The 14,476-nt window shown below is 39.6% G+C and overlaps 1 protein-coding gene across 8 annotated transcripts in view; it reads right to left on the bottom strand.

Moving 5' to 3' along the window:
• Nucleotides 1-14,476, bottom strand: part of CTNNA2 (catenin alpha 2) — a 1,140,166-nt gene that overhangs the window by 717,667 nt on the left and 408,023 nt on the right. For 7 of the 8 annotated variants that reach the window (NM_001133576.1, XM_024241972.3, XM_054546433.2 and 4 more), the window contains 1 exon segment: nucleotides 13,974-14,177. The exons of the other annotated variant lie outside the window; for it this stretch is intronic. In NM_001133576.1, the coding sequence (NP_001127048.1) occupies nucleotides 13,974-14,177 (204 nt within the window). 8 annotated transcript variants of the gene reach the window in all.

Raw genomic sequence — 14,476 nt, forward strand, 5'->3', positions numbered from 1 at the left:
GTATTCCATTGTATGTATACACCACATTTTCTTTATCCATTCATCCATTGATGAACACTTGGGTTGCTTCCACATCTTGACTGTTGTGAATAATGCTGCAATAAACATGGCAGTGCAGAGATGCCTTCAACATACTGATTTCAATTACTTTGAATATATACCCACAAGTGGGATTGCTGGATCGTATGTCAATTCTATTTTTAGTTTTTTGTAGAACTTTCATTCTGTTTTCCAAAATAGCTGCACTAATTTACTTTCCTGCCAATACAAAATGACAAATACAATACAATCTCACTTTTATGTGGAATCTACAAAAGCAGATCCCATAGAAACAGAGAGTAGAGAAACAGTTCCAAAGGCTGAGCAGCGAGGGGGATGAAACACGGGGAGATGATGGTCAAAGGGTACTTCTCAGTTAAACAGAAGGAATTCATTTTAGTGATCTGTTTCACAGCACGAAATAGTTACACAGTACAATAGTTAATAATAATGTATTTTATATTTCAAAGTTGCCAAAAGAGATTTTATACCTGCTCATCACACAAACAAATGGTAAGTTGGTAAGGTGATGGACATGTTAATTAGCTTGATTTAATCTTTCTAGAATTTATACACATATCCAAACATCACATAGTACCCCATAAATATATACAATTATTACTTCTTAATTTAATTAATTAATTATTAAAAGCAGACCACCAGATCTTCTTTCCTACTCAAAATTGCAAGCAACTAGGTGTTTATTTTCAGAAAAAAACAAAAGTCAGATCTCTGTACAGATATGGCTGAGGGCAGAGCCACTGCACTGAACCCCTAGGGAATTATGAAAAAGTAGATATACTAGTGCTGGCTGCTATGGTTGTTGCCTCTACCATTGTCTCTTACATGATCGACAGTCTCCACCTAGATACTGAAGCCAAGTCTGCATTCTTGAAAAATATACGATTTTCTGCATTAGCTGCATTAGCACCTACTCCTGACAAAACAGGCTCTACTTTGCCCTTCTGTAAGGAATTCCAGTGGCTATCCCACAAGGCTGCTGCGGTCTGCCTTCTATTTGGAGTGCTGGCAGGGTTCTGCTAGGATCTGTAGATACTTACAGATTGGATATTTGTCCAGAGTCTACCATCTAACTAACTCTGAGGGATTCAAAATATATACATTAGGGAAAAGATGGGCACTATACAATATAGGGCTTTAAATGGAGAGAATAGAATACCAAAAATCCAATGTTGTGTCTAGATTCATTAATATATAATACAAAGTAATGAAAAGAATCACAGAGTGGTAATAAAGAGACCAGAAGACCTGAGTTCCAATTTTAGTTGTATCTAAACATGTGACCTTGGGCGGGTCCTTAACCATTTGTTTCATTGAAGATAGCATGCTACTCATTTTCATCTAAATAATCTGAAATCACAAAACAGAGGTTTTAGGAAAATGGATGATGATCCTTTGAGAATCTTGAAAGAACTAAAAAAAAAAAAAAAAAAGTAAAAAAAGGATATGGTTTTAAAGGTTTTACAAGTGGTTGAAAATAAACTAATAGATGAGGAAAAGGGGCAACAGAAGAGATCAGAAGCCTAAAATTAGGCCAACGGTGGAAAAAAAAAAAAAAAGGCAGTGTCCGTAATAAGAAGAGAAGGTCAGAGAATCAGCATCTCTTTAATTTTCTCATGGATGCAGCATTTACTACATCCATAAGACACATGGAAAAAGAGGTATCTGTCTATTTTTCAGGAATAATAGTGTGAAATTAATCACCAGATCACAGGACTGATCCCTCCTAACACCCAAGTGTTCAGACAAAATAATAAGAAAGGTCAATGTCTTTTTTTAAAACTATTGAGGTGAAACTTACATAATATGCAAATGATGTCTTCTTGAGTCACTTTAGGGGGAAAAAGAAGAAAATATTGGCCTCCAAAGGTCTTCACTAGTTCCATGGCAAGGAGTAGTGGAGGATAATTTAGAGAGTGAAGAGAAATAACAATAAATAACACTGTGAAAATGTGATTAAGAAAATGGAAAAAGGAAATGTATGATACCTGTCTCTGAATCCAGTGTTGATTACGTCAGATAATTCTCAATACTGGCATAGTCCAAGGCTGGTGGAGGACTCGAGGCAGGAGAATCCTCTGGGATATTTGCTAAAATAAACCTTCCCAGCTCTTTCCCTGGAGATTTTATCATTTAGGACCAAGGCAGGAACCTGGAATATGTGTTTTTAAAAATCTCCTCATGTCCTGATACACAGATATAAGAATTTCAGGAGCAGTCAGGCAACATATTCCTTCCTCTTAGAAGCTGTGCCCTAGAATAGTCACCAAAAGAACCTAGAACGAAAGCTCAATTCAAGATGTAAACAGCATAGCTCTGGGTTGATGCTATAAGTCTCTCAGCTGCATTCAAACCAGCAGAGTTAATAGATAACTGAAGTCAGCAAGTAAGCTGTTAAGAAAGAGAATTTCTGAATAATCCATGAAGCCTGATATTCTCTTTCTGGCATTTGAGAGTACAGTCCTTCCAAGGATAAAAAAATGATCTTTTATAAATGGAAGAGTAGATGAGTAGGATGAGGTGTGTTTGAGAGTGGTGAGATGAAAGTTAGAAGTTTTGAAAAACAACTGCCCTTTAATTAGTATCTCGCAGGGCAAAGTGCTGGTGAAGATTTGCTCATCTATTTCTAAGCTTCACGAGTCTCCTCTCATATTGTGAATGTCTAGTCTGAATAATATATAGCCCAAAAAGGCTTCCCGAAAGATATTTCACTTGATGATTTCTTACAGAAGTATTTATCCCCACTCACAAAAAGAAAACTCGTTTTTAACTCGTGCTATATTAAATCAACTCTTGATTTGATACACTTACTTATTACATCAGGTGTTCCCTAACTTGCCTGCTCATAAGAATCAGCTGGGGTACTTGCTCAATTTAGAGATCAAAACCCCCTCAGCAGCAGACTGTTATTCTGTAGGTGAGGCTGGGACTCTGCAAACAGAGTACCTACTTTTAAAAAGCTTAACTGTGACCCTTGTCTTCTGTCGATGTATCTCTTCAGGTACATATGCAAATTATTTGTGTCTTTTAGGAAATGATGAGTTAAGAAATTTCCAAAGTCCCCAGTCCAGCCTACAGAATGCTGTGAACTAAAAATGGTCCAGCTCCTCCAAGCCCTCAGACACATCCTTAAGAGCTCATGCCCAAACAGGTCACTCTGTAGCGACAGAAATAAGAGTGAGCAGCTTGGTGGAGCTCTTTGAACAGAAAAGCAAGCAAGTGACATGCTTTGCATCACTTTTATCTCTACTAATAGTTACGGGGATCATTCCATCCATTTCTTGAAAGAATTGATGTGGCCTCTGCCAGGGCCTTAAATAAAGCTTTAACTATAGTGAAAAGCCTGGGCACTGCATAGTGAGTCATGAAGAAGCCAAGCATAGTTAACCTTAGCTAATGCACTGAGTGTTTTATCAGGTAGTAGAGCAGAGAAAGAAGATCAATCATTGGGTTCCAAGCTATGTGACTCAAAGTTCTCAAAACATATGGGTTGTTTATTATTAGAGGAGAAGAGGGGGATGACAGGGAAGTCATTTATTTGTTCAAAAAATATTTATTTGCAGCCTCCTATGTGCCAGGCTACATACACCAGATACTGGGGATTGTAAACAATACAACATCCCTCTTCACGGAAAGTAAATTCCAACAGAGGAGCAGATGATAACACAATAAGATGATGTGATTTTGGAGTGTGGCAAGTGTTATAGTAGAAATAAATGCACTAATGTAGTCAAGAGCAACATATTTGAGCTGAAACTTGGTGGGAGGAGAATCAGCCATCCATGCAAAGTTTATGAAAGAACATTTGTTTTTGTTTTTGTTTTTTTTGAGGTGGAGTTTCACTCTCATTGCCTAGGTTGGAGTGCAGTGACACAATCTCAGCTCCCTGAAACCTCTGCCTCCTGGGTTCAAGCAATTCTCCTGCCTCAGCCTCCCAAGCAGCTGGGATTATAGGCATGCGCCACCACACTCAGCTATTTTTTGTATTTTTTGTAGAGATGGGGTTTCACCATGTTAGTCAGGCTGGATTCGAACTCCTGACCTCAGGTAATCCACTCACCTCGGCCTCTGAAAGGAAATAACATTTTAATCAGAGAGATGGTAACTGTAAAGTACTTGGTGTGACTGAAGCACAGAGAGGCGTTAGAGACATCACCAACCAGTGAAACACTCAGTTCTTAGAGTGTAACAATTTTCGAACTGAATCAAGAAAAATACCTCTCAGATTTCAAAGCCACATCGAACCTGAGCAAGGAGGGGCCCCAGCAAGGGAGCTTATCTTTGGAACAAGCCATTCGGGAACAAGAGATCCAGTGTTCAGATCTTCTTACATACTTTGTTAATTCAAAGGGAGGGTTTTCCCAGGTTCATCATTTTGATGGTGGAGTGCAGCCTGCTGCTCTCCCTGACAATTTTGTGAGGTCTTCATTGAAATACTAGAAAGCTCTTCTGAGAAGATCAGTTGTGCTGTCCAGGCATTTGCTGTCCAGACTGGCCAAATCCAATGACTTGGCTGTCAGCTCTGTCAACAATCTCAGCTACTAAGTCAGAGAAAGCCCTTTCCTCTCTCATAATATTACTTGCTCTTCCTCATCCTATTGACTGAACCAACTTTCAAGGGCTCAGTGAGGAGTTTGTTTGATAGGGAGAGAAACTAGCTAGAATTCTAAGTGTGGAACTTAATTTAACTGTTGAGGCAGATTTTTATTTCCATCTCCTCTTTCATTTGGCAGATTTTCTTTTTCCATTCTGTCACCAGGAAGAGTTCATTTAGAGAAGTCTGCTCTGGATAAGCTGAATGATATCCAACCACAGGGATGCTAAGAGATTACCAGATCCCAGTCAAGAGTTTACCAACAGCACTGCTCTGAACAGCAAAGGCCAGACACTCTCAGCTACCATGTTTCCTTCTTCCTTATTTGTCCAGGCTTGTGGCACAGAAGGCTACTAAGAGGAGGCTTGGCCAAGAACCACCTGCCCCACCCATTCAAGTAAGCCCTTATCCCTCTACCACCACAACTCCCAGCCCTGCTTTCCAAGTCTGCCCAGTCAGTGCTGACAGCCTCCTGCTCCTTCATCACATGTCCAATATTCTCTTCAATTTCTTTGAAATATTTTATAATCTGTACCTAATAATTGCAAACTTGAAACACTGTAGGGCTAATCCATAACCAGTTGTTTTTGCCAACTCTCATTCACAGTGGCTTGTTCTGTTTTGCTTTTAGGGATTCTGGAAGGTCAACTTATGATCTTTGTAACTTTATCTTTGGAAATTTTTTGAGCCCCAGGTTTGAAGTATGTTCCTCTGGAAGGCATCAGTATTTGCTTCTACCAAGTACCTGGCAACCCACCACACAAAATGCCTTTAAAATAAATTCTGGATAAACTTTAGGTCATGCTGGAATCTAGTTTCTGGCCCTGATACTGAGTGATTGATTATGGGCTTGTGGTTAGAAATTTTTAGAGGATAAGGTGTTTTTGTTTTATAGCTCTTTAAAGGCCAAGACAGCACACATTCCCATTTTTACTCTCTGTATGGAAGTTTTACTTTCTTAGAACAAACCCCAATGGTTTCATTAACTGGGAATCCAGACTTTCTGCTGAGGCCCCTAATCTAGCTGGCCATCTAGCTGGGTCATCAGGCTTTGTTCTTTGAATCAATGTTCTTTGTCCTGTTCTTTGCACCTAATGCCTCATTTAAAACCCAAGTCTAGGCCATGAAAAATCTGCAGGCCCATCTCCAGTTAATTACTTTCTTGTCATTTCTTTTCTCCTAGTAATGCCCTTACATTCCTATGAGTTCGTTCATGAATTCAAAAGAGTTTTTAAGGATTTCACCAGGCATACAGTTGGAAGGAAGAAAAAGAGGGAGGGAAGGAAGGAGAGAAAATGTTGGGTTAGAGGGCAGTGAGTGGGGGAAAGAGATAGAAGTATTGATTGTTCAATACTGTTTTTTTACCGCAATGAAGGCAACAGTGAGCTCCTGGAGTTGTCATACTTTTCAGAGGACCTAAGTCCCCCACTTGAATAATCATCCCATACCTTGGGCACATTAAGACCCAAGAAGACCTGCCATGTTCCCACAGGGTCTGGATGTTACCTACATCTGTGTTCCATAGCTATAATGGGTACTGTATCCAGAACACCCTCATGCCAACCAACCATGCCAGTCTAGATCTCCTGGAACTTTTCAGAGCCAGTGCACACATGCTCTGGGCGACACCTTAACCTGACACAAGCTCTCACACTCTCCCTGTCATGATTCTACCAGAGAAGATGTCCTGCCAGCATGACTGGAGATTCTCCCATCACCTGTGCCTGGGTCAGCACCAGTCAACATATCCCTGCACAGCACCCTTTGGCTCTCTAAGATCGCATTACAGTAAACACAGTTGAGCACCTTTAGAAAGGGAGTATGATCATAATAACGTAAGAAAAAGGAAGGAAGAAAAAAACCCTCTTCCGGTTCCCGGGTACCTCTGGGAGTTACAGTGAAATCTACCTAGAAATGCAGCCAAACAGAATTGTAAGTGCCATGTTGCAAGGGCAGAAAGACTTCCATGCCAACTATGTATATTTCTTTTGAGGAGTAGATTCAAAGGATAGTTTTTCACCTCAGAGAAAAGACTGGTAACATAACTGTACTCTGGCAATATCTGAGCAAGAAATACCAATTAAAAACAAATTTAAAGGCCAGGCGCGGTGGCTCACACCTGTAATCCCAGCACTTTGGGAGGCCAAGGCAGGCGGATCACGAGATCAAGAGATCAAGACCATCTTGGCCAACATGGTGAAACCCGTCTCTACTAAAAATAAAAAATTAGCTGGACGTGGTGGCAGGCGCCTGTAGTCCCAGCTACTCGGCAGGCTGAGACAGGAAAATCGCTTGAACCTGGGAAGCTGAGGTTGCAGTGAGCCGAGATCGCACCACTACACTCCAGCCTGCCGACAAAGCAAGACTCCGTCTAAAGAAAAAAAAAAAAAAAAATTAAGGCTGAGAATTGCTTGAACCTGAGAGGCGGAGGTTTCAGTGAGCTGAGATCACGCCACTGCTCTCTAGCCTGGGCAATAGAGCCAGACTCCATCTCAAAAAACAAAACAAAAACAAACAAACAAAGCTGGGCACGGTGGCTCAAGCCTGTAATCCTAGCACTTTGAGAGGCCGAGTCGGGCGGATCACGAGGTCAGGAGATCGAGACCATCCTCGCTAACACGGGTGAAACCCCGTCTCTACTAAAAATTCAAAAAATTAGCTGGGCGTGGTGGTGGGCGCCTGTAGTCCCAGCTACTCGGGAGGCTGAGGCAGGAGAATCCTGTAGTCCCAGCTACTCGGGAGGCTGAGGCAGGGGAATCGCTTGAACCCAGGAGGCAGAGCTTGCAGCTAGCCGAAATCACGCCACTGCACCACTGTACTCCATCCTGGGTGATACAGCGAGACTCCGTCAAAAAAAAAAAGGCGAGGAGAGGAGAGGGGAGGGGAGGAGAGGGGAGGGGAAGAGAGGGGAGGGGGAAGAGAGGGGAGGGGGAAGAATTAAAAAACTCTGTTCAAGGAAGCAAAAGTTTTGCATGGGAAGTGTAAATGCACAGAGGAATCTGAAGTTCAAAATTAATAGAGATGACGGCATTGAACATACAGTGAAGAAAGAGAACAGGAAAGAGAAGAAAAGATACAAGCAAGAAAAACGCAAGGAAAACCTCACCACAGGCACCAATGTAGAATATTAGGACTCTTTCCCTTGAATGAAGCTACCAATCTCATTAGGCAGCTCTTAATTTTGCATTAGAATGCAGAGCCATTAGGAGAAGGTATGGGCAACATTAGATCTCGTATTGCCCACAAACATTTTCAAACATTACTTTCTATATTGTGTTGTCATACCTTTTAATAGAGAAAGTTATTATTAGCCAAGCTGACTTCAGGGAGTTGCATTCCCTCATCTACATAATAATAGTAAGGAGAGAAAAGAGAAGATCCAGATGATACTCAAAACAAATTTCATGTTTAATCAACAATGAGCCTTATTCTTAAGTAATAAGAGCTACTCAGTCTTTTTCATGCTTCCCATATGAGAGAAATGTGGCAGTATAGCAATTCCTATGGCAAAGTTACCTTTCTGATGACAGTCCCTTCAGAAGGATTCGATGTTTCTCTGGGATTTTAGATCAAACCCAAATACTGAATTTGCCAACTAGTTGTTCTGGGCCTCTCTCGGCAGTAATATACAGCCAACTTAAATAAATTCTGATAGATAAAAATCAGATTTATATAGAAAATGAATATAAATAAACATAAGATTATTTCAAATAGAATCCCAGAGGCACTTAAATTTTGTTTATATGCAAAAATCTGATTGCACAAGACTTGTCAGGGATCCCCTGAACCACAGAAACTGTAAAGCTGTGTCCTCACTTCATTCTCATTTTGTTCCTAGTCACGCTTTGGGTCTAAAATCAGAACTCTGTACTGCCAGCAGGAAAAGTTTTCCCTACTTATCTTTTCCAAGGCTCTTCCCTAAAAATACACTCAAAATGAATTGCTTCTAAATGAATTATCACATATTCATATAATAAAATCTATGCAGCCAGTAAACATAAGGTTAGATAATGTTTATTGATATGGTAACATATTCACAATATATTGAGTAAAGAGAATAGATTGCAAAACAGCATTTACAATATGAGTCCATTTTATAAAAAATAAGCAAAGTGTGATGTATGTGTGTGTATGTGTGTGTTTGTGTGTGTGTGTGTAAATATACCACTCCTATATGCTCAGAAACATTGGAAAGACATATACCAAATTATTAGCAGTTATTTTTGGGGATGAGATGTTTTATTTTCTTCTTTGTTTTTTTGTTCTTTATAGTGAACATATATTTCTTTTCCACTATACAAAAGTGTAAAAGCCACATTCTTAGAGATCTCGTGGCCCTGGATATCATCTCATGTATTACTCATCTAGTGTTGTGGAACAGCATGCTGGAGGCTTGCTGTGGATAGGCCATAAAACCGGGCTGGAAATAATCTTTTTAGACCCTATTTTAGTCCTCAAATCCTCACAAGTGGGCTCCTTCAGGAACCCACTTTATGTTAAATTCTACTCTCTAACAAAGGCTATGACAATGCTTCAAACACTTGTAGTATGTATATATGTTCCCATATCAATATGTCTTCATATGCTTTTAATACCTTCTATATATTAATGCTTTATAAATTGTTAACCCCAGGGATCCACTTAGATGCTTCAAGAGGCTTGAAAAAAAGTTGGATCCAAAATTTTAAAAAATATATACAATTGTAATTATTTTTAAAAATACAATTAAAAATATCTCACCATATTTTACAGCAGAGAACAGCAGCATTACTTTATGCCACCAGGATCTCTGCCATCATTTGAAAATAGTTTAACTGCATGATTGTTTAAGAAAACTGTAGCTCTAAATTAGCCTTAAAAAAATTCGAGCTACACAGAGAGTTTATAAAATTGAAACAGGTTGTACGGCAGCACAAGACACAACAAGGACCAGGCACATCTGCTCATTGCATATTCTCATCAAGGCCTAACCATGAATTGTGCATAAAGAAGTAACAGTTTAATGCATCTCCTTATTGTTCTGCATTTACAGTTTTAGTACCTAGAATAAGTAGTAATTTTTCTCCTTATAGTTCTGTATTACAGTTTAATACTTAGAATAAGTATTAAATTTTTCTAGTCTTTTATAAGAATGTGAACCATACTTAGACATTTTTGGTGATACAACGTTGAAACAAAATTTTTCTACTTAACTCCCCTTTCAAATGCAATCTATCTAGCAGAGTGTCCAGGCATTGCCAAGTAAGCTACTTTCAACATCCGAGTAAATCAGAATTTCCTGTGCAACCAAAACCAAATGAAGATATCATATTAGTTGCAACTGATACAACAGCAACTGTCATTCAAAATGCAAATCATTCAAAACGCAAATGTTGATTTTATGTTCATAAAACAGACACATTCTCCTTACTAGTTAATTTATAAGCAAATTTTATTTATAGTGAGTATTTGAATACTTTATTCCACTTCTACTGCTATCCCCTGGCCTGAGACCATCTTCTCATGAATATTACGGGACTCAGGGCCTCCTCACCCGTCCTCCTGCTTTTACCCCTTTTGCCTTTATGGCCTGTTCTCAGCACCTGAACCATGGCATTTTTCACTAACTGCTCTGCAACGGCCTCTCATTCCATTAGAATGAAAGTCAAATTCTGTATAATGGTTCACCAGACCCTGCACAGACTGATGCCTCAGCACCATACAGACGCCATCTCCTGTTACCCGTCTACTCACAATAGCTGCTGTGACTCCCATGGTGCTTCAAACGGGTAGGTGCACCAGGCACCCGTTCACAGCAAGGCCCTTGACCTTTTCATCCCTTCCTCCTCAAGGCCTCTTTGCTTCCTCACCTCTGAAAAGTCTTTGATCTAATGTCATCCTTTCAACGCACCTTCCTAGGCCATTCTTAACTTCAGTACTACCCAGCATCCTCTAACTTCCATGTTTTAGACTTCCTCTTTGCATGTATCACTATCTGAAGTGACTCTTGCTCATATCACTTAGTATTTATTGTCTGTCTCCTCCCACAACAGTGTAAGCTGCAGGAGAGCAAGCAGAGAATTTTACCTGTTTTGGTACTTCCTGTATCCCCAGAAGCCTAGAGCAATGCCTGGCACAAATGGCCAGCAGACAATACACATTTGTTGAATGAATAAAATATTCTAAATTTGCATTCCTCACAATATTCTTATTAATAAAACCCATAAAATGTTATGTTTATACTGCCACCAAAGAAAGCTGCATAAAATTATAAGTTCCCAAGGAAGGTTTATGTGTTCATTATAATTTGGAACTATTTAAAGTACTCAGCATAATACTTCAACCACCACATTGATGGCACTCATCCCAATTAACATCTATAGGCCGCGCATCCTTTTAAGTTTCTCTCTACCCATTAGTCTTCACATATGTACAACAATAAGAGTCTACTTAAAGGGGGATTATTTTTTAAGAATCTTTTCACTTTGGATTATATCTTCAACTTGATAAAGCAACTTAAGGCTAGCCAAGGCTTTCCTAAAAGAATTCCAACCATCCTTTCTACCACTGCCATCATCTGTGATAATTTTCACCACATGCCTCTGTTCACCCAGCCTTTTTTCTCATACCACAGTTTCTTTTAACTGCACAATTTTTGTTGACATCTTCAAGTTGCACAACCACGTTCATTAAGTAGAATACACATTTGTGGAATTATCTAACACGTGACTGCTATCCTATTGAGCTCAATGGAAGCTATGTGGCTAAGTCATAGCCCATGCTCCATGAAGACCCTTTTTCTATCAGGTGTGATACACAGCTTCTCTCCACAACCTCTGTCTCCCTCTGTGTCATACAATTTGGCATGTATACAAATTTAGAACAGCTTCAGCCACAAGCAAGCATTGTAAGTGGAATGTTCATCTGGAACTGATCAGGAGATTTTTAGAAAACAGAAATGTCAGTTATGCTGATTTTTAAATACTTTCAGTTTAACAACTTGTTTATCCTAATGGTATTGCCTAGCACATTAGGATGAAAACTTGCAAGGTGATAATTTGATAGCACCTTTATTCTCAGAGCTTACAAAATTGAAAGAGATATATAACAGCCCAGGAATGATAGACTGATTTACTGGTTGCTGTTAACTACAATAGACTTTTCAGTCAAGGCACAGATGTGTATGTGTTTTTGTATTCATACATGCTATATCAAAATAAATACAAATTGACTGTGCAGCAGGAGAAATGAGTGCACTGGACAGGAATTATTAAGGTGATCTGGCTGCATCCATTTCTACCTTGAAATCACCAAACAAGTGTGAAGTCCAACTAAATGTTATACAGTTTACATAAATGTCAAGTAGGAGGTGTTTTGTCTCAGGCTTTGATCATGATGGTTCAATGTGAATAGAGCTTGTGCATTTTGAAATTTAAGCACTATACCCATTGATGTATTGTCTGTAACCATGTCAAAATGGAAACGAAGATTTCAATAAAGCACAAAACATTCCTGTATCACAAGGCTGCGAACAGAAAACAAAAAGTGCCTGGAATCAATAAAATACAAAAATCTATCAGCTCTGCTGATCTGCATGAGCTTACACCGAAAGAAAAACTTCTAGTTGGCAGGATTCTAGACACCAAACTGAAAATTACATGTCACGTCTTGATCAACTCTTATTTAATCACGTTCTGTGATTTCTATTTAGAACATACTTTTTTGTCTGATTTATTTATATTGAGATCTTAACCATCACTGTTATCTCTGTAGTTTCTACTTCCTTCTTTGGCAGTAACTATTCATTAATAGAACCACTAGCATGCCTTAATGTAAAACCAAATTCCACATCCATGTAATTAGCCCTTTGCTATTTTGTTAACAACAACAACAAACAAACAAACAGGGTCTCGGATTTCATAAGCACTCTTCGTTGACACATCTGCTATTCAAAAGATTCACTCAGTTGGGAGACTGTGGGATCAACATTTCTAGCTGCACCCTACATAATACCATAGATCAAAATTACAGAAAGTGTTGGTCATCCAGGGTCCTATAGAGACGTCCTCATAAGCAGCTGGGTGCCACATGATGCATCCACATTTTATTCTTTGTGTGCTGAAAATGGCCAAGTCTTCCAAAATCAAAGAATCTGAAGGTTCATGGAAAGGAAACAAATTTTGTTTTTTTTAGTTTGTTAGGTTTTCTCATTGACATCTTTTTGCTTTCTGAATGAGTTCTCTGGAGGGTCTGCAGGAGGAGCACTGCTACTGTCAACACTCATTCCTTGCTTGCATGTCTGTTAGCTGCATACTTTTACACATGATGGGAGTGGTAAGATGCTGGAGGGAGAGACACTGAATGGCTGCTTTGTTTCAGCATTGCCTCGGGGTGTTCTAATAATACCTAACGTGGACTTCAATAGCTGCGAGCAGATTTTCAGTGTCTCTGTTACCCACCGGGTAGCTATACAGGGCATTCCTTCAAAATGTAATATCAAGACCTCACTTTATCTACATTTTTTCCCCAATTTGTGCTAAATTATCTCAAACCCGAAAGTCCAGGAAAGGGGGAAGTACAGATCATCCACTGTTGCAAGCACTGGGCATCGCCTCTGCTGAATGAATGTAGCAAATCAATACAGCCATAATTTAGTGCCTTTCAAGGCAAAGAATATGAGTTTCATCACCTTCTTGCAGTTTACAGGTATACAGAAACTGTCACATTTTATAACTGTAGGAGAGGATGTCTATTATGTGCCAAAATACAATTAGATACCACCAATACATACCTATTTGAAAACTTAGAGACTCACTCTTACAAGCAATTCCTGACTATGAATCAATAAAACACCTCCAAATTTTACTACAGTTAGAACTTTTCCTTAAACAACCCTATCCACACATTTTTTAAACCCAGTAGATTTATTAATGCCTCTTAGGGGTGAAGACTCGCATCCACAGCTATCCTTAGGTTTAAAAGTGCTCTTTGTAACAGAGGACTTAGTATATCCTCAGCTGTTCCCATCAATCATCTACCTTTACCAATTGAAATCTTACCGACTTCAAAATGCAGCCACTAAAATGACCGAGAAGAAATCAGCCAAGTAAAAAGTGAAAGAGCTTATTCTCCATCCATCTGTTCCATATGAAAACAAACAAAAAAAATGGATTCTGAAACAGCATGACACGCGCTTTCCCAAAGCAGTTCTTTGGTTTCGCCTGACTCTCTTTGGTGAACACCTGGTCTGTTCTTTTCCTGCTATCTATGCTTCCAAAAGAGCAACACGATTGCAGAACAGAATCCACCAAGACATGAGAATGGAGAGCCCAAGACTTACATTATTCATGTACTCGCTGAGCAGGTCCTGGAGCGCCTGCCGCACGGCGTTGCACTCCGCCACGATCCTCTCGCGCCGGTCGTCTCGCGTGCAGGAGGAGTCGGCCATCAGCGCTGCGCCGCTGATGATGCTCTCCAGCCTCTCCTCCAGGGACGGCCGGAACCTGGCCTCGCTGAACGTCATGGGGTCCAGGATAATCTTATTCTGAAAGTATCACACACACACACACAAAAATCAGCAGAGAAGAGAGGTCTGCCTTGGCACCCTGTTTTGAAACCAGAAATATCTGAGGCAAGAACAAGAGTCCCCAAGGAGGAGAAACTGGTTACTCAAATTCTAAAGTTGCCTTGACAAAGTATTAACTTTTTCTCGATATTTTGTCCTAAATGTAATCTTCAGCTAAAAGAGCACATCTTGTTTGAAGAATATGTTCTTGGCAAAGGCTATCTCAACGGAAGAGCTTTCAAATAAGATTAGGACACTTTTTTGGCATTTTTAAAATA

This window comes from Pongo abelii, chromosome 12 (assembly GCF_028885655.2).
Source record: "Pongo abelii isolate AG06213 chromosome 12, NHGRI_mPonAbe1-v2.0_pri, whole genome shotgun sequence".
Lineage (NCBI taxonomy): Eukaryota > Metazoa > Chordata > Mammalia > Primates > Hominidae > Pongo > Pongo abelii.